Genomic DNA, 20980 nt, shown 5'->3' with positions numbered 1-20980 from the left:
ATGGGGTGAGGGTACTTTACTGTGATGTTGTTCAAACCTCGATAATCTATGCAGGGGCGGAGGCCCCCCATCTTTCTTTTCCATGAAAAACAAGCCGGCTGCAGCTGGTGAGGTGGAAGGGCGTATTATACCTGCAGAAAGGGCCTCCATGATGTAGCGCTGCATGGCCTGCTGTTCAGGTATGAACGGGGGTAGATCCGGCCACGGGGAGGTGTCGTCCCTGGGAGGAGATCAGTAGCGCAGTCCCATGGCCAGTGTGGAGGAAGGGCTGCGGCTTGCTTCTTGCTGAACACCTCGGCCAGGTCCTGGTACTCAGAGGGAATGTCGACCTGTAGGGGCAATTCTGAACACTCAACAGACGTGTCCCGGCATGGGAGAGAAACATTTTCCCTGACATTGAGACCCCCAGGACACCAGTTCGCCTGTGCTCCATTTAAATATAGGGTCATGCAGGGAGAGCCACGGGAAACCAAGAATGATCCGGTCCTCAGGAGAAGCAAGCAGATAGAACCGTACATCTTCCTTATGGCACACCCCCACGGCCAGACGCACCGGTTGGTCTGGACATCAACAATTCCCTTTCCCAACAGCTGTCCATCCACGGCACTTACCCTCATCCAGATCTTACACTGATGCCTGGGGACCTGGTGCTTCTTGGCGAATGAGATGTCCATAAAGCAGCCTGCGGCACCAGAATCCACCAATGCCTGGGTCTCCACCGTCGTGCTGCCCCAGGACAGAATTATGGGAACCGTAAGACAGTTACATTTGAGGATTCCACTCACTTGGGGCTTGGGTCTTACTGGGCAGTCGACGCAGAGATATCCGGGGTCCCTGCAGTAGAGACACAGGCAGCTCCGTAGTCTCCGCTGTCGTTCCTCCACGGTTAAGCGGCCATGTGCTAACTATAATGGTTTCAGGGTTCGTCTGTTGCAGGGCATGTGTTACCGTACTGGGTTTCATACTGGATTCACGGTCCTGGGCGAGGTTGTCTATGGTGATGGCGGTTTGGATAAACTGATCAAGCGTCCATTTCTATCCCCGGAATACCAGCTCCTTTCTCAGCCTTGGATTCAGATTGCGCCGGAAACAGGCCAGTAGGGCTTTCGGACCCCAACCCCTGCATGCGGCTAGAATCCAGAAATCCACCGCATATTCTGCCGCAGAACAGTCCCCTTGCCTCAGGTGGAAGAGACACTCCTTAGTATCCTGAGCAGCGGAGGGGACCCCAAACACAGCCATGAAGCGGGCTTTGAAATCTTTAAAAGTACACTGGGAGCAACTCTCCCAGATGGCTGTGGCCCAATCCAACATGCACCCGCTCAGAAGAGAGATCAGGTAGGAAATCCGGTTCTGATCAGAGCGTTATAAATGTGGCTGACTTGAAAAGACGAGCTCGCACTGCATCAAAAACCCTGCACACTTGGAAGGTGTTCCATCGTACCTTATTGGCGCTGCAAGCCATGGGTTGCGTTCAGGTGGCGGTGACAACGCAGCAGCGGCTGCACGGGTTGATGCAGGTGGCGCGGGCTTGCCTGGAGTGCTTAGCGCAACTACCAGGTTGTTGTAGGAAGAGATGAGGTGGTGGAGCATCTGTTCCAACTGGTCGAGGTGCGCTTCATGGGAATCCAGGTCTGCCTGCAGCTGGTTCAGCTCCACAGGGTCCGTAGTACAGGCGCTACCTTCTGTCATGGAGTTTCCCTGGGGCAGATGCGTAGGACCCAAGCGCGGAACACAGGAAGTGAAGTCAAGGGGCAATCCAGTGGACATGGTCAGGAAAACAGACAAAATGGCCACCGATCTGTGACTGGAATCCGAAGGTCAAATCCGAGAGTCGTAGTCCCATAAACAGGAAACAAGTCGAGGCAAACCAAGAAGTCATGGGCAAGGAGCAGCAACTTCCTGCAGTCCAGGCTGTCCTTTTATGTGCCTGGACCCTGATCAGCTGCAGGTGTTGCTCGTTACTGAGGTGGAAGGCATGACACAAATACAGCAGATATTTTATATTAAAACCATGAATAAATGAACATGCTCAAATAAACTTCCTACATACTGTCATTTACATATACACTGCTCAAAAAAATTAAAGGAACACTTTTTAATCAGAGTATAGCATCAAGTCAATTAAACTCCTGGGATATTGATCTGGTCAGTTAAGTAGCAGAGGGGGTTGTTAATCAGTTTCTGTTGCTTTGGTGTTAATGAAATTAACAACAGCTGCACTAGAGGGGCAACAATGAGACGACCCCCAAAACAGCAATGGTTTTACAGGTGGAGGCCACTGACATTTTTTCCCTCCTCATCTTTTCTGACTGTTTTTCACTGGTTTTGCATTTGGCTAGGGTCAGTATCACTACTGGTAGCATGAGGCAATACCTGGACCCTACAGAGGTTGCACAGGCAATCCAACTCCTCCAGGATGGCACATCAATACATGCCATTGCCAGAAGGTTTGCTGTGTCTCCCAGCACAGTCTCAAGAGCATGGAGGAGATTCCAGGAGACAGGCAGTTACTCTAGGAGAGCTGGACAGGGTTGTAGAAGGTCCTTAACCCATCAGTAGGACCGGTATCTGCTCCTTTGTGCAAGGAAGAACAGGATGAGCACTGCCAGAGCCCTAAAAAATGACCTCCAGCAGGCCACTGGTGTGAATGTCTCTGACCAAACAATCAGAAACAGACTTCATGGGGGTGGCTTGAGGCCCCGACCTCCTCTAGTAGGCCCTGTGCTCACTGCCCGGCATCGTGGAGCTCTATTGGCATTTGCCATGGAACACCAGAATTGGCAGGTCTGCCACTAGTGCCCTGTGCTTTTTACAGATGAGAGCAGGTTCACCCTGAGCACATGTGACAGACGTGAAAGGGTCTGGAGAAGCCGTGGAGAACGTTATGCTGCCTGTAACATCGTTCAGCATGACCGGTTTGGTGGTGGGTCAGTGATGGTCTGGGAGGCGTATCCATGGAGGGACGCACAGACCTCTACAGGCTAGACAATGGCACCCTGACTGCCATTAGGTATCGGGATGAAATCCTTGGACCCATTGTCAGACCCTACGCTGACAATCCAGCATGATTTTTCCCCATTAAGATCTGATGTGATCTGATGTGTTTTCAAAGTGTTCCTTTAATTTTTTTGAGCAGTGAATATTTACCTCCTCAAATTATGAAGAACTGGAATCTGTCTGAAACTCAATTTCTGTACATTCAAAGTCGCCTTTGCCACTAACTAAGTCACAGTCAGTAACATCCCAAATACTGTGTCACTTAGTTTATTTGATGGTTGTGTTCCGTAAAAACTTTAGATGAAATGTTAATTAAAAATGCCCTAAAAAATAATATTTTTAATTTCAAACATTAAGTGACTGAAAAACAATCCATCTCCATGGTGACGTCTGGACGTGAAACAAACATGGACCTGTCTTGCTGTAAGGACACAGACATGTCATGTCTCGCAATGATTTTAACAGCAGGGTGTATATACAACTGCATAGTGCAAACCCAGAGATGAAGTGCAAGGGTGACACTAAAGACATGGATAGACACACAAAGTGTTTTTACAGTAAGTGAAACTGTGTTGCGTGAGCTCAGTTAATACAAAGATATGGGACATTAACGGGGTACACAGGACCTGAACAGGATCACGAAGGACTGGCGTAAACAGGGGGAGCTCGGGACTGGAACATTAACCGGAGGAACCGGTGAGTGCACAGGCATCATTATAAAATCACAGCGGAAAACAGCAAAGAGCTGATTTGCAACTGGTGATGTATTTTTACCCACTTTTTAGAACAGAGAACTGGTTGTGAGGTTAATTGAAAACTAGTGTCTTGGGTTAGTTGCATAGCTGTTAGTGGTGCCTCTGGTGGACATGGGGGTTTTCACCTCCCTGCAGTCATGACATCCACAACCCCCTATCCTGATGCTCGTGGTTGTTGAACAATTTGTCCTTTAATCATATCCAGTGTTTGTCAGCTTCTAGCCAATTTCAGCTTTCATACAAAAAATCAGAAGTTTAATAGTCTTGTCAGCAAAACCAGGCATATGATTTGATCACCTTAGGTCTGGGACAACATAAATACGCATAGAGACTTGCAGTTAGCATGATGAGACACCACATCAGTTACCAAAAATGTGTTTGACTATATATATTTACATATGTTACTAGATTGAATAGAACAATTGTAAAACAAAACAATAATGTCAATGCAGTCAAAGTAACATATGTGTTTGCAACTGATGTTTTTACAACAAGGATGTACAACAAACAAACATGGAGTTTGCATGTTCTCTCTGTGTCTGTGTGGGTTTTCTCTGGATGCTCTGGTTTCCTGCCACAGTCAAAAGAGATGCTGTTCAAGTTCACCCATAGTGTGTGAGTGACAGAGAGAGTGTGTTACACTGGTGTATGGATGAGTGATCCATTGTAAGTAGTGTAACAACACCACATAGAGTTCATTGGAAGTCGCTTTAGAGAAAAACCCCTGCTAAATAAATAAATGTAAAAAAACAAACACTAAAAAAAAGGCAATTTCTTCGACTGCATTTGTGATCAGTATTTTATGACGAATAATTAAAGAAATACACATACATGCACATTGTCTGAAACCGCTCGTCCCAAGTGGGGTCGCGTCAAGCCGGAGCCTAACCCGGCAACACACAAGGCGTAAGGCTAGAAAGGGAGGGGACACACCCAGGAGGGGATGCCAGTCTGTCGCAAGGCACTAAGCAGCATTCGAACCCCAGACCCAGCCAAGAGCAGGACCCAGTCAAACCCGCTGCGCCACCGTGCCCCCAGATTAAAGAAATATATATTTTTAAATTCCAAGTCTTGTCATGTTTGGGTGTAAAATAATATTTTTGTAAGATAATTTAAACTTGAGTCTGAATGATTAAAAAAAAACACACATTAATGTATAAAGTATATGTGTTGAGCAAATCAAAAACTGAAACAAAAACGTGGAATATCATCTCTAAGTAAATATGTAATGTAGGATGCATTGCTGTATTTTAACACCCTTCGAGTTTCTTAGTCTTTTCTCTATAATGTTGATGAGTCAGTCACCTTTGCATTTGTGTGAAAGCGCGCATGACTGGTAGTGTGTGCTTATATGTGTGTTACAGCGAGGGGGGGGAGAGATCACAAAGGAGAGAGTTCTACTCGTCTCTCACTGCTCCATCCGGGAACTTCCGAATTAGCGTTGACAGCCGAACCACGACTTTTCCAGAGGCACAGTGAAACCAAGCCGCGCACTTGGACAAAATATAGTCCCTCGTTTTCAACAAAGTAATAGCGATAAAAAAATCTAATGACCTCTTTGATTGAATAAGCGACCGTGATGCTCTTGTAGAAGTGGATCTGTCCAAGTGCTGATTTTTTCCGGCGTCTTTGGAGCACTTTGTTCATCGGCGTAAAGTGAGTGATGAGTCCCATTGGCAGCAAAGAAACAAGAACTTGCTTTGGAGACTGAGTTCTTCTTTCGATTGTTATTGCTGCTTAAAAATACTCTTTATTATCAAGAAACTTCGCGTCGTTTGCTTCGAAAGTGATAGAAAAGTAATCTGAAAGTAGGAACATGGAATTGCAAGGCCTACAAGAGACGCTGAAAGTAGAAATCCAGTGCCATCAGGTAAACGACAAAACCTTATTTGCATCCCATAGTTGTCCTTTTAAAGCTGTGATGGGAGAGGAAAAATGTGATGGGATCAAACGTGATCGGTTGTTCACAAGAAATAAGTGGGTGATCTTTACTGTCTCTTTTCATTGTGCGGCGACGGTAAAAAGGTGATGTTTTGTGAAACATTTCTGCTTTACTTTATGCAGGAGTTTAGGGGTTTCGTGCGTGTTTGGGAAGAATCGGAGGCTTTCAGGCAGTAATGCGGCGGCTATGTTTGGTGGTCTGCACGAGACCTGAATATTTATGAGGTGCAAGGACTGGTAGGGTTTGAGTGTGTGGTGGTGGTGGTGGCGGCGAGGGGGGGGGGGGTGCGCGCTTTGTTTCTCCCTGGCACACCAACTTGAAAATCACTTTTTTAATTCTTTTTTCCCTCTCATTCTGTTCCCGTTTAGAAACTAGTTGCACAGATGAAGCAGGACCCACAGGTAAATCAGTGATGTTGGTGAAGTGTTGTCATGATACGGTGTTGGAAAAAAAGACAGCTGTACTTGCATTGGCAAGTGAGAAACTTTGAGGCTGCATGTCCCCTTCATCTTCCTGTCCACGCATTCGGCTCCATTGCTTTGTCCTTAGTGTGACTTTGCAGGGAAACGTCACTTAACTGTGTTTCTTACACAAACAAAGTCCTGCGACTCAGTCTCATCATTTTCGCTGAATTCAAATTGTGTTTTTTTCGGTTCTAAGATTATAGATGATAAGAAGAGATCATAAAAAGAGCGTGAAAATCAAACGAGAATAACAGCCTTTTCGCAAACAAGCAAGTAAGATTCCATCCATGGCGATAGCGCTTTGTAAGATAATTTTGTAGTTTATTTCCCATCACGGAGTAGCTGCACGTAACGAAAACGTTCATGTTACAATATTAGCGTCCATTTTGAGTGGGTCGACATGTTTCTGGGGAGCTTGTTAAGTGTCTAGCTGTTAGTACTTTTTGCATACTAAACACAGTTGAAACAGGTAAAACTATAAATACGATTTATCTCAGAACGTGAACATTCATTTTTATGTTTTATACGGACTTATTGTTACTTTATTGTCACAAGCACTCGTGTCTTTGTGGTCACGTGACGCGACGATGTTTAATAATTCGAATTCAGCTGAACACTTTTCCCTTTTTATCATCTCCCACTAGATTTAAATTTAGCTTCCGCTGTATTTTTTTATTTTTTTTTTGTTATTTACATTATTCAGTAAAAACATGCACACAGAAGTTGTTTTAGTATGGTTTAGTGTAGAATCGCTGTCTTTCAGCACCACAAACATGATGCCGGGTGAAACAAAGTTCCCACGTTCCTGGAACAATAATGGGTTAGAACCAGAAAAAAATCGACGACATTTACTGCTGGTTGTTGTTGGTCAATCACACCGAAGATTACGGACTCCCGTTAACTTCAATCCATGGTGTTTCTTTCAGAATTCAGTTTTCGACACTTGGAACTGCGCTTCAGTATTTTTTTCCTTTTTTCTTAAGGCCGAGGATTTTTCTTAGAGGGCAATAAATATGCTCATGTTTATTTATAAATATTTATATACCTATTCATTTTTGTTGTGTATTTTTTCGGCTGACTGTTTCATGTGGTGCGTTTGCTGCTGTGTTTTTCACAGAGCTCTCCCGTTTGATAGTGGAAGCTTCCATTTTGTGCTGTAAGGGGTGCCGCACTTCTCTCTCCATGTTGCGGAGGGGGTGGGTGGGGGATGGGCCCCATTCATGCTCAGCATTACCATTTTGATTGCTTTGATGCTGTTTTCGGAGAAGGGGGAGGGAAGGTGCAGAGAGACACAGAAAATGCGAGTCAGCGCAGCACAGCATAGGCCATGTTCACTCATTGAATGTAAACCAGTGGCAGTAAAAGCTCACATTCCACATTTCTTCTCCTTTATGCACTGCAGCAAATTGTAACCTTTTTAGTTTTTAATCATGTTAACATTTGTGTATGCATTTACTGGGGCTAGAACTCCTGAAGAATTCACTTCGTTAAGGTGTGTGGGCCGATAACACTTCATACAGTTCATTGGAAGTCACTTTGGAGAAAAGCATTTGCTAAATAAATGTAAATGTTAATCAAAAACACTATAAATACATAAGGAATGAGAAAGCACCAAATACCAAGGGCACTGCTGTAGGAGTGGGAATTCCATGGGTTTGGAAACAAAAACTGCAGTACTGAAAAATATGTATTATATGGTTTGCAGATTTTTTGAAAGAAATCAGCATATTTGGCAGTGGTTTTGGGGTACATAGAACTTCTGTTTAACAGTCTAGATGCTATTTTTTCAATATGTGAACATTTGTGTGTGTGCACACTGAAAATTACATAATTTTGTGGCAGTAAGGTTCCTTGAGACAGACAATGTATTATACTTTAGCTTGATTTGTCTTCTGTTTTTCTTAGCCTGATTAGTCCAGTGTTTTCCCTGTTGGACTTGATGGCAATTACACTTTCTTATTTTGTAAAGACAGCATACACTAAATATTGCCATCTCTTTGAAAGTTGTTCAGTATTGCACTTTTAAGATATTTGCATGTATTGTTTAAGAGAGTTGTTTGAACTTGTACAGAAAGAGACCACAGATTTTACTCAAAATCAAAGTTTTTGTCTTTTGTTTGTGGTAATAATGAACAACAGTACCTAACATTACTGGTGCCAATCATTACAAAAGAATAGGCAGGACCTGCAGCAGCATTGCAAAGACTTTCTCAAAATGTCAAAGTTGTGGTGAACTGTGATAGATCTGCACATTTTTCTTTAATTTTTCTGCATGAATCTGACCTGTGTGAATTTCAAAGGCAGCTCTGCTTGGTCTTTTTTCTTCATAATGTGTTTTTCACACATGGCATTAAAACACTTACACCTACCTCTGCTCTTTCCTCATGTTTCTCTGATAGGCTAGCTGATAGTGCAGTGGTTAAAGCTGCTGACATTGAACCCAAAGGTGACAGGTTTAAATCCCCTCTCCATCTATATTCCCCTTGAGGAAGGTGCATACCCTGAATTGCTCCAGTAGAATTACCAAGCTGTATAAGTGGATAAATAATTGTAACTTAACATTGTAAGCTTCTTTAGAGAATAGCATCAGATAAATGTAGCCTCTGAGTGCCCCGAGGAACCATGCTGAACATAGCCTTTTATGTGTTTAATAGTTCTGTGTTATTTACACATTCATACCTGAGAGCCTAGTTTTATTGTAGGTAATAGGCATGCTGAACTGAAGTTGTGGTTTTGTGGCTCACTTTCTTCGCAAGGACAACTTAGATGGATTTATATATTTAAATTTGCCAATTTCTTCCCCATTATGTTGTTTATTCTCTGCTTATGCTCGTTTTGTCTAGATTACAAGCAGCATGTATTTGTCAAAATCCGTCCCCTTCCAACTGCACCATTCAACTCTGTTAATAGTCTGAAGATAACTGAAGATGTAGGGTGGTCGACAGAAAAAACATAACCCAGTTTAGGTAAATAAACATTTAACTACAGAGCTGATGGCATCAGCCATAGGTCTCTGTGGGCCTGCATTGGTGTGGACTTATTGAGGGTGGGGGATACAAATATGCCATACAGGTGTGCCAAGAGAAATGGGAGATACAGATATGCTAAACAGAAGGGCAGTGAGAACTAAGGGGATATCAGACAGGTGAAGAAGCATAGGAATACATGTCGTTTTTCTGCTTAGAAGATGGTAATGATTCTAGAGAGCGACGAAACATATTGGGTGATAACAAATATGTCAAGTGTTGGAAATGGAGGGCTGGAGGGAAAGAACTGGTCTTTATCAGATGGGTGAAGGGTCATAAGAATACACGTGTGCATTGAAGGTGCAAATGGCTGTAGATAGTGACCAAACATGCCTAAGCCATAATTCCATCTCTTTGCTTGGTGTATTTGCTATAATTACTACTCTCACCTTCATAGATAGTGTGTATATGGAAGAAGGTTCATTAGTTTTAATACTGACCAGCCCAGCTACATTGTGTGGCCACACGCTAGTTATGATTGTTTGACCTGTAAAAAAAACATGAAGTCAACATTGTAAACAGGTTGAAAACTGAGGCCATGGGAAGAAACTCTGTTAGTGTTGACCCTTCTCCTTTTGTCATTAGATGACAGTTGAAGGATGTCTGCTTCATTACAGTATGTCCTATTTTGTAATTTGGCTCCTTGTCCTTTGGGCTATAGGACCAGTGAACCCAGCTGGTGATGGGGGAGGTGTTCACTTTGAATGCCATGTGGAAGAAGACAATTTGTTGGGTAAGCCATTTTCAACTGGGAGTAGTAAAAACTTTTGCAAAGAGAGTCTGGTTTAAAAGTGTACCCCCCACCCTGCAAAAAACAGCTGAAAACTTTAATTTTCCAACTCAGGAAGGCATAGTGAGTCATATTGTGAAGCCTTAAGTAAACTAAATCAGCTTTGGGAACACTTGTGTTTTCAGGGGGTCAAAGTTGATTTTATAAGTCAGTTTTGGTTGCACACACTAGTGGAATCTGACATCTACTTATTTGCTGAACTTCTGCGAAGATCTGAAAAGCTTGTTTTTGTTTTAAGCAGTGGGTTTCGATAATTTCCTCTAACCTTCAAGATATTCTTACATTTGTAATGGAGCTGTATTTAGCTCAGGTAGTACTACTCACAACAGTGGTGCAGTGAGTAGTGTGGTGTGAGAGAATGTGGGTTTGATGCCTGCTCCACAGCACCTGGGTGGTGAATTGTATGTTCACGCTGTCTGTGTAGGTTTCCTTTCACATTCCAAATACATGTTCAGGTGGCTTGGTGATTGTCTGTAATGGGGGAATGAGTGTGTGCATGTGTTGCTACCCTGGAATGGACTGGCATTCTGTCCAGGATGTACCTCTCCTCAGTTCTGTTTCCAATGCGTGCAGTATAGGCTCAGGTTCACTTATCACCCTGTTTGGGATAGGCACTTACTGGAATGATGCATAGAGTACTCTTCATAGTACATTAACCACAGAGGATTTCTTACCTACATATACTCTACCTAGGCTTCAAAAGTTGACTATTGCAGCAGGTCAGATTCCCCCCATCCTGGTAGTACTCCTTGTAATGACTTAATCTCCTATGGGTGTGGGTGGCACAGAAGCACAGTGGTCCAGTGAGTAGCGCTGCTGTCTTACAGTACCTGGGTGGTGCAAGAGAGCGTGGGATTGATCCCAGCTCAGTTTGTGTGGAGTTTGCATGTTCTCCCTGTGTCTGTGTGGGTTTTCTCTGGGTGCTATGGTTTCCTCCCGCAATCCAAAGACATGTTGTTCAGGTTCACCCGTAGTGTGTGAGTGACGGAGAGCATGTTCCACCGATGTATTGATGAGTAACCCATTGCAAGCAGTGTATCTAGCAGTGTAAGTCACCTTTGTGAATAAGGTTTGTAAACTTATAACGCTACATAGAGTTTGTTGGAAGTCGATTTGGAGAAAAGCATCTCCTAAATAAATGTAAATGTCCTAGGGCTGCTCATTATGGCCTGTTAGATGGTTTGTCTGTGTGTCTTTGTCTTTTGGAGATCAGAATAAATCCAGGTCCTCACTTTTCCTTCTGCATTTAGTTCCAAAAGAGTAGAATGGGAAGAAGGGAATTTTTCCATTTGGTTCATAAATCTGCACAGGAGGTCAGTTGACATCTCAATACATGTTGGAAGACCAGGAACAAACATCACTTCTTCTACATTAGATCAACTCATTTAATTGACACTTTTCTCCAAAGCAGCTTACAGTGTTGAAGTATTTATAATTATTTACCCATTTATACAGCTGGGTAAATTTACTGGAGCAATTTTAGAATTAGTACCTTGCTCAAGCGTACTACAGCTGGAGGTGGGAATTAAACCTGCGACCTTTGATCTAAAGGCACTAGTGCTAACCTCTACACTACCAGCTGTGCCTTAATTTACATTAAATTACAGTTTCTACAGGTGTTCTGTCATACTTTTGTCAGAAACATAAAGGTTGTATAAAGCTCAATGTTGTTTTTGTAATTTACTTGGTTGTCATTTTGGTACTAGTTATATCCCACCATACAGATATTTCCTTTTTGCTCTATCATTGTGAGATGCTAATGTTGTTTGTCCGTCCGTCCATCCATCCATCTTCCATTCGCTTGTCCTAATAGGGTCACGGTGGCAGCAGGGAGAGCAGAGAGGCCCAGCCGCCCCTGTCCCCCGCAACTTCTTCCAGCTCAGTCTGGGGGATCCCCAGCCCTTCCCAGGCCAACTTTGAGATATAATCCCTCCAGTGGGTCCTGGGCCGACCTCGGGGCCTCGTCCCAGTTGGCCGTGCTCGGTATACCTCCAAAGGGAGGTGCTGAGGGGGCATCCTTATTAGATGCCCGAACCACTTCAACTGGTTCCTCTCAATGTGGAGGAGTAGCGGCTCTACTCTGAGTTCCTCCCGGATGTCCGAACTCCTCACCCTGTCATGGAGAGTGAGTCACCCTGCGGAGAATACTCATTTTGGCCGCTTGTATCCGCGATCTTATTCTTTTGGTCATCACCCAAAGTTGATGACCATAGGTGAGGGCAGGGACGTAGATGGACCGGTAGATAGGATATCAAGGCGCAGTCAGTCCATGAAAACCACAAACAGGAGTGGAGACAAGGTACTGCCTTGGTGGAGTCCAACACCCACATTGAATGGGCTTGATTTAATGCCGAGTATGCGAACACAGCTTTCGCTCCATGTGTACAGAGACCGAATGGCCCTCAGTAGTAGTCCCAGTACCCAATTCTCCCTAAGCACCTCCTACAGAATTTCCCGGGAGACACGGTCATAGGCCTTCTCCAAGTCCACAAAACACATGTAGACTGGATTAGCGAACTCCCATGCCCCCTCAATTATCTGTGAGAGGGTAAAGAAATGGTCCACTGTTCCACGGCGAGGGCGGAATCCGCATTGTTTCTCTTCAATCTGAGGTTCAACTATCAGCCGGAGCCTCCTCTCCAGCACCCCGGCATAGACTTTCCCAGGAAGGCTGAGAAGTGTGATACCCCGATAGTTGGTACACACTCTCTGGTCCCCTTTCTTAGAGATAGGGACCACCACCCCAGTTTACCAATCCAAAGGCACTGTCCCCAAGGTCCATGCAACATTGCAGAGGTGTGTCAACCATGACAGCTCTGCGACATCCAGGGCATTAAGCAATTCCGGGCAGATCTCATCCACCCCCTTTGCTTTGCCACTGTGGAGCTTACCAACTACCTCAGTGGCTTCCACCAGGGAAATGGACTCTGACAGCCTGAAAGCCTCAGGCCGTGACTCCTGTAAGGGAGGCGTATCACTTGGGTTTAAGAGTTTCCTTCCACCTCCCAACAATGTCCTCATCAGAGGGCAGAGTTTCTCTACTCCTGCTAAACACAGCCGGAGCGAAACTCCTCCGACCCCTTCTGAGCTGCCGGATGGTTCTCCAGAACCTCTTTGAAGCCGACCGAGAGTCGTTTTCCATGGCCTCTCCAATCTCCTCACGTGCCCTGGATTTTGCTTCTGCAACCGCAGCCGCTGCTGCCTTTTTCGCCTACCGGTACCTGTCTGCTGAGTCAGGAGTCCCCAGAGCCAACCAGGCCCTAAAGGCCTGCTTCTTCAGCTTGACGGCTTCCCTCACCACCGGTGTCCACCAGCGGGTTCCTGGGTTGCCGCCATGACTGGCACCAGCAAGCTTTTGGCCACAGTTGTGTCTGGCTGATTCCACAATGGAGGCTTTGAACAGGGTCCATTCAGATTCCGTGTCCCCTACCTCCTCCAGGACATGGGAGAAGCTCTCCTGGAGGTACAGGTTAAAATCATTCTGGACAGGGTCCTCCGACAGTCGTTCCCAGCACACCCTCATAAACGCTTAACCCTAACAGGTCTGTCCATCAGTTTTCCCCACCATCTGATCCAAGTCACCACCAGATGGTGATCGATTGACAGCTCAGTACCTCTCTTCACTTGAGTGTCCGGAACATGTGGCCTCAAGTCAGATGAAACGACTACAAAGTCGATCATTGACCTTTGGCCCAAGGAGCTCTGGTACCAAGTACACTTATGAGCATCCTTGTGTTCGAGCATGGTGTTTGTTATGGACAAACTATGGCTAGAACAAAAGTCCAATAACATTTCACCATTTGGGTTCAGGTCGGGCAAGCTGTTCTTCCCAATCACCCCCCATCAGATTTCCAAGTCATTGCCAACGTGAGCGTTGAAGTCCCTTAGCAGGACTATGGAGTCTGTAGGTGGGGCCCTGTCCAGAACCCCACCCTCTCTAAGAAGGCTGAATACTCTGAACTGCTGTTTGGTGCATAAGCGCACACAACAGTCAAAGTTTTCCTCTCTGCGACCCTAAGTCGCATTGAGGTGACCCTCTCGTCTACCGGGACGCGTTTGGACTGTATGGCAGCCAGCCGGGGGCTCGTGAGTATCCCCACACCCGCCCGGTGCCTCTCACCCTGTGCAACTCCTGAGTAGGAGAGAGACCACCCCCTATCGAGGAGTTTGGTTCCAGAGCCAACACTGTGAGTGGAGGTGAGCTCAACTATATCCAGTTGGTGTTTCTCAACCTCCCCCACCAGTTCCGGCTCCTTCCACCCCAATGAGGTAACATTCCACGTACCAAGAGCCAGTTTTTCTCGCGAGGGGCTGTGACACCATGAGCCACCCCACCCCCTCCTGCTGCCTGGTACATAGTGCACCTGGACCCCCATGTTGGACCTTGCAGGTGGTGAGCCTACATGGCCCCCCACGATGCCTTTTCGGGCTGAGCCCAGCCGGGTTACGTGGGCTGCCTGGCCACCAGGTAATGTGTGGGCAGCCCATGTAATGTTATTTGTGTCATTTGCAATTGCTTGTCTTAATATAATTAAATCTTGGTTCTAGTAAGTGTGAGGTAAACTGGAAAAGGCTTGTTACAAGATTAAATTGATCGTCCACGTCGTCAGTTATGCTAATACTTCTGAATATGGCTTTAATGAAGTTTAAAATATTCTGGGGGATACTTAGCCTCTTTGCTGTTTGGGGTTCTATGTGTCTGTGTTTGGATATGACTGTGTGTTTACAGCTCCAGATCTCTGTCTGCCAACAGCTTCCCCGTCTGTTCGGTCCTGGACAATGCAGGGCCAGTTCTTTGCCTCCATCTTACTGAAAAAGGCAGCCCCTGGGCCTAATCGGGAAAACTCGGTTCTATAGTTGCCAGGACTTTTCAGTGGAAGGTGAACAGATGCAGCTGGGTTCCACCTCGACATCTCAGGCTCTGACACAGGTCTCTGGGCCTACTGGCAAGATAGAGCATAGAGGAAGAGGGAAGTAAGTGGGGCAGCTAGAAGGCATTTACACATCACTAAAGATCCACATTAGGTCTTTGGAAACATCCCAGGATGATAAAACTCCTTTTGTTTCCTTCTGCCACCGGCCACACGTGTCATCCTTTGTTGGCAGAATCTTTTTAATCACTACTGGAAGGCCTTTGAAAGTTTCCTATTTAATTAACGGGGCTGTTTCAGCACTCTGCCATAGCTTCCTTTGGGGGATCTCTGCTTTATTGCTTATGGTTTCGAAGGGAAGGAATCTGGCCTTGAAAGAATAATGAAGTTCCATCTATTATTTTATTTTTCATTCTAAGTAGTTGTGCTTTTGTCTTTAATGTAGCACACTAAACCCATATACTCATAACTTAAGTGAGTGTGGCAGCACAGCGAGTAGCAATCCTGTCTCACGGTGCCTGTGTGGTGCAAGGGGACATGGGTTCGATCCCTGCCCAGTTTTTGTGGAGTTTGCATGTTCTCCCTTTGTCTGTGTGGGTTTTCTCTTGGTATTATGGTTTCTTCCCACAGTCTAAAGACATGCTGACAGCCCTGGTAGACAAGGAGTAGGTCAATCCTACCTTCACTCCCCAGAGTGAACACTTATGAAAAAGTTGTCATAAACATGCTACATTCACATATTCCAAGTGTTCTTTGAAGTTGAACAAGACTTTACACACATGAAAGACTATTAGGCACCAGTTACTATTTTTACAATATTAATGGGATTATTAAAAAGTAAAGGGGGTGCGGTGGCGCAGTGGGTTGGACCACAGTCCTGCTCTCCAGTGGGTCTGGGGTTCAAATCCCGCTTGGGGTGCCTTGCGGCGGACTGGCGTCCCGTCCTGGGTGTGTCCCCTCCCCCTCCGGCCTTACGCCCTGTGTTGCCGGGTAGGCTCCGGTTCCCCCGTGACCCTGTATGGGACAAGCGGTTCTGAAAATGTGTGTGTGTATTAAAAAGTAAGTAATCTGAAAAGGGACACAACATTCAGTTGAAGCTCAGGAATTTGTTCCTCTTGTCTAAAGCATGATTCAGGTATGTAATATGTGCCATGGAGCTTTTTTGGGCTACCACCTTGCTTATATGCAGCCAAGTATGAGCTACATTTTATACAGAAAGATGGCAGAGACCTGGGTTGAATCCTGTAGTACTGTACTATTATAGTTTCTATTTACCAGTTACAGTTACTACCTACTTTAGTGCTATTGTGCAAGGTACTTACTTTGAACTGGTTCACACACATTTTCTGAACTGCTCGTCCCAATAAAAAAAAAAAAAACACTCAACTGTATAAAAGGGTAAATAATTATAAGTAGCTAATATACAAATGATACCATTGTAATTCATCTTGGAGAAACAGCATTTGCTAAATGAAAAAATAATTTTATGTTTAACAGCTATGACATCAGGATGGTCTGCTGAATATGTATCCAGTGAATAGACCTGTAACCATGCTCATACAGCTTGTGAGTGGTCTGGTCAGGGTTTCCTTATATTAGTATAACATCATAGAGCGTATCAGAGAAGGGTGTTGTTAACTATTGTTTGTGGAAAGGAAAGCCATTGAAATTCATAAACACACAGTGTTTTTGTTGTGAGAGGAATGTCTCTGTAGTGGGAGGTGAACTACTAGTCCTCAGTATGAACAGGCTGCAGCTAGGTGCATTGTCCCTGAACGGTTCATCGATACTCTGTCATGAAAGAAAATTGACATTCTTTACCAAATGTCAGAAACTGTGACAACTGAAAGACTGCTGAGAGTTTTCTACTGATGGCAAGCGTTTGGTGGAGGTGGGTGGTAAAGATAGCCACTTTAGGTGGGATGCTTATGCTCATGGTGGGTTGTCAGGAAAACTGTGCCAAAGCATGCTGAAAGAGCACAAGCTTTTTCATTGTGGTATGCACCCATCATTGTTGGTGGCTTTTTCTGTGTATTTTGGAGATGACAAAAGCTTGTACATTTTATGAAGAAAGTCAAACCGTCTGTGCATTTCACACAGCATTATATCAGGAATTTTGCTTAGGAAAATAATGATGCTAACAAGAGAAAAAGGCAAGAGTTATGGAAGAAACCTGTTACTGAAATACCCAGTTTGCTGTTGTATTGACAGTACTAGACAATGCAGTGTTTTATTTTTCTTTCACTGAAAGACTGTAGCAGAATAAATCGCGCAGTAAAATGGTATGTTTATTAAAAAAAAACACAACAGAAACATCCTGAACTGGAACTATACACCGAACAGCCACAACATTAAACCCACCTGCCTAATATTGTGTAGGTCCCCCCCTTGTTCTCTGACCTGTCAAGGCATGGACTCCATAAGACCTCTGAAGGTGTCCTGTGGTATCTGGCACCAAGGCATTAGCAGCAGATTCTTTAAGTCCTGTAAGTTGCGAGGTGGGACCTCCATGGATCGGACTTGTTTTTCCAGCACATCCGACAGACGCTTGATCGAATTAAGATCTGGGGAATTTGGAGGCCAAATCAACACCCTGATCTTTTTGTCATGTTCCTCAAACCATTCCTGAACATTTTCTTCAGTATGGCAGGGTCCATTATCCTGCTGAAAGAGGCCACAGCCATGAGGGAATACCGTTGCCATGAAGGGGTGTACGTGGTCTACAACAGTCTTTAGGTAGGTGGTACGTGTTAAAGTAATATCCACATGAATGCCAGGACCCAAGGTTTCCCAGCAGAACATTGCCCAGAGCATCACACTGCCTTTGCCACCTTACCTTCTTTCTATAGTGCATCCTGCTGCAATCTTTTCCCCAGGTAAACGACGCACACACACCCAGCCATCCACATGATCTAAAAGAAAACGTGATTCATCAGACCAGGCCACCTTCTTCCATTGCTCCATGGTCTAGTTCTGACGCTCACGCTGCTATTGTTTGAGTCACAGAGAGAGAACATGCTAGTGTATTTAGCTGTGTAAGTCACCTTGGTGAATAAGGTGTTACCAGCCCACACACTACGTAGTATCCATTGGAAGTCGCTGTGGAGAAAGCATCTGCTAAATATGTAAATAAATGTAATGTAAATGTATTGGAGGTGCTTCTGGCGGTGGACAGGGGTTAGCATGGGTACTCTGACCGGTCTGTGGCTACACAGTCCCATATGCCACAAGCTGCGATGCACTGTATTCTGACACTTTTCTATCATGGTCGGCATTAAGGTTTTCAGCTACAGTAACTCTTCTGTGGATTTGACCAGACGGGCTAGCCTTCGCTCCCCATGCACATCAGTGAGCCTTGGGTGCCCGTGACCCTGTCGCTGGTTCGCCAATTGTCCTTTCTTGAACCACTTTTGGTAGGTACTTAGCACTGCATACCGGGAACACCCCACAAGACCTGCTGTTTTGGAGATGCTCTGACCCAGTCGTGTAGCCATCACAATTTGGCCCTTGTCAAAGTTGTTCAGATCCTTACGTTTGCTCATTTTTCCTACTTACAACACATAGAATTCAAAAACTGACTTCACTTCCTGCCTAATACATCCCATCCCTTGACAGGTGCCCTTGTAACAAGATAATCAGTTATCCACTGCACCTGTCAGTGGTTTTAATGTTGTGGCTGATCGGTGTATCTCTTGAGTACAATTTAGTATTATATCCTGTTATCCTATGCTGAAACCTGACCTGTCAAGTTTAAAAAAAAAAAGAAAATATGTTGGTCTCATATACTTGTGTTTAATTTTGGGTAGAGATGCATAAGAGAGACTGTGCTGTATTTTGATACCAACCTTTGAAAAAGCTATACATCTATTGTGAAAAATGCTTACAGTAATTTGACTTGTCCCTGTGGTACATCTGCTTCTCGTTACACCAGGAACCATTCTTTACATTTAATGGAATCTTAATCCAAAATTGTGGTCATATTCAATACTCTTCTGATATGTAGAGGTGTATGGAGATCCCAAATAAGCTGTCATTTACATTAGTTTTTTACCCAAATTATTTATTTGCATCTTTTGGGTCTAAAGGCAGCATCTCTAACCACTACACAACCATGTTTTTTATATCAATTTTGAAATATTTCTTCATGGTTATGGTTTGGAGTTATTCTGTCCTATAATGTTCACAGTGAAGGAGTTTTCAGCAGTAGTAGTTCACTGGGCAAAGTTTCAGTATGCTTCAGGCGACTTCTCAATTTTAGTTACCAGTTGATCCATCCATCCATCCATTGTCTAATCTGCTTACCATTCTTTAACTATAGTTAAAAACCAGTGACAAACTTTTACAAAGTCAAAATAAAAATAGAAATCTGAAAATTAGCCTGCTGTTACACCCATTCCTCACATAATGGGGTCCTCAGTATTGAAAAATTGCTTTACCAGCTTACGAAAGTATTATGGCCTGGTGTAGGCAGTAGGTGGGCTCATGGGTGGAACAAAGGCATGAGGAAAGCAGGTCTCAAGAACGAAAAAGGACAACTCACCCCAAACAGAGGTCCTGCCTGTCCCCTACCTAGAATCGCTATACACAAGCGTACATTATACGCTTACGACTTAACTTTTCCTAATTTGTTCTTCAAAACCAACCAAATATCAAAAAACTGGACAATGAAATTACTTATTCCATTATTCATTACATTTTTTCCAACCCCATCCCAAATTTCCCCCAAAATTCCCTGAATGATGCCCAATATAAGGAAAATCACATGAACATATTAAGACAGGGCGGCACAGTGGCACAGCTAGTAGCGTTCCTGTCTCTCAGCACCTGGGTGGTGCGAAAGAACGCGGGTTTTATTCCCGCTCAGTCTGTGTGGAGTTTGCATGTTCTCCCCGTGTCTGTGTAGGTTTCCTCCTACAGTCCAAAGACATGCTGTTCAGGTTCCCCCATAATGTGACACAGAGAGAGTGTGTTTCACTGATGCATGGATGAGTTACCCATTGTAAGTAGTGTATCTAGCAGTGTAAGTCACCTTGATGAATAAGGTATGTGGGCTAGTAACACTACATAGTATCCATTGTAAGTCGCTTTGGCGAACTGCGTCTAAGTGAATAAACGTAAATGTAAAACAGAAGGAGTAACAGTCAATAACTATTATGGTCATCCCCTGAGATATTAACATTTAACTTACAAAAATTTGCATTTAGAAACAACATTTAATACCACTTTCTTATTTATGCAAAAATTTTGCAATCGCAAAAAGCAGTGGGGGCAGTCACAGCTATGTCAAAAGCAGCCCGTTTCATTTTTCAAAGGCTTCTTTATTCTCATCTGTGAGGTACATGTACTGCAGTGTGGGTACATGTTTGGTTGGCATCGCTCTCTTCTGCTATTTTTCCAACTCTTTAATGCATCATGGCTTAAACAAGTGTTTAAAAATATCAGAAGGAAGGGGAAACACACAAACACAATTTAGAGTCACTAGTTCACATGAGACATGTCTTTGGGAGGAAACCACTGTGAACATGTGAAGTCCCCACAGTCTGAGTGGAGATCGCACTCGTGTAGAGTCGTGCAGCCCTGGTACTGTGAGACGCCATGTCAGTTAGTTCAGTGAGTGCTATTTCATTTCCATTGTCTTTGTACGTTTCTTTTGTCTTTACTGTTTTGTTTTCTGCATTAAAGGCTGAATTAATACATAAACACTGAATATTACATCTGTGTATGATGTGGTGGTAAGCAATGAAGTGTACTGTATGTAGGAACTCAGAAGAGCTGAGCGCAAGAATGTTTGCGCTATTCATTTAGCAAATGCTTTTCTCCAAAGCAATGTACATCTCAGAGAAAATACGAAAAGTGCATGTTGTGGAAAAATGTATCTTTCTTCCCCTGGGACCAGTCAGTCGCAGGAAATCCGCACAAAACATTCAGACACGTAGAGACTTTTCACGACACCTTTGGCCAATGGGAGAGCTCTGGACAGCTGGATGTCTCCCTGATCGGTTTGCGTTGCCTTCTTATATGTGTAAGCTCAGACATTGGTCATCATAAGGCATGACAATACTCTCGAAACTTCCCGTATCCAATGCAAAAGTGATCTGCTCCGAACAATTTGCCCCCTTTGTTCTTTTCTTT

At 44.3% G+C, this 20980-nt stretch overlaps 1 protein-coding gene across 1 annotated transcript in view; it reads left to right on the top strand.

The window, feature by feature from the left end:
* Positions 1–5393: 5393 nt before the first annotated feature.
* Positions 5394–20980, top strand: part of LOC108936508 (PHD finger protein 21B-like) — a 164920-nt gene continuing 149333 nt past the window's right edge. Inside the window, exon 1 of the mRNA XM_018755894.2 lies at positions 5394–5625. Within this exon, the coding sequence (XP_018611410.2) occupies positions 5572–5625 (54 nt within the window). The 5' untranslated portion in view covers positions 5394–5571. The remainder of the gene's footprint in view (positions 5626–20980) is intronic.

The sequence above is a fragment of the Scleropages formosus genome, chromosome 24, assembly GCF_900964775.1.
Source record: "Scleropages formosus chromosome 24, fSclFor1.1, whole genome shotgun sequence".
Lineage (NCBI taxonomy): Eukaryota > Metazoa > Chordata > Actinopteri > Osteoglossiformes > Osteoglossidae > Scleropages > Scleropages formosus.
The sequence above is the reverse complement of the archived record's forward strand: the minus strand, read 5'-3'. Positions and strand labels throughout refer to the sequence as shown.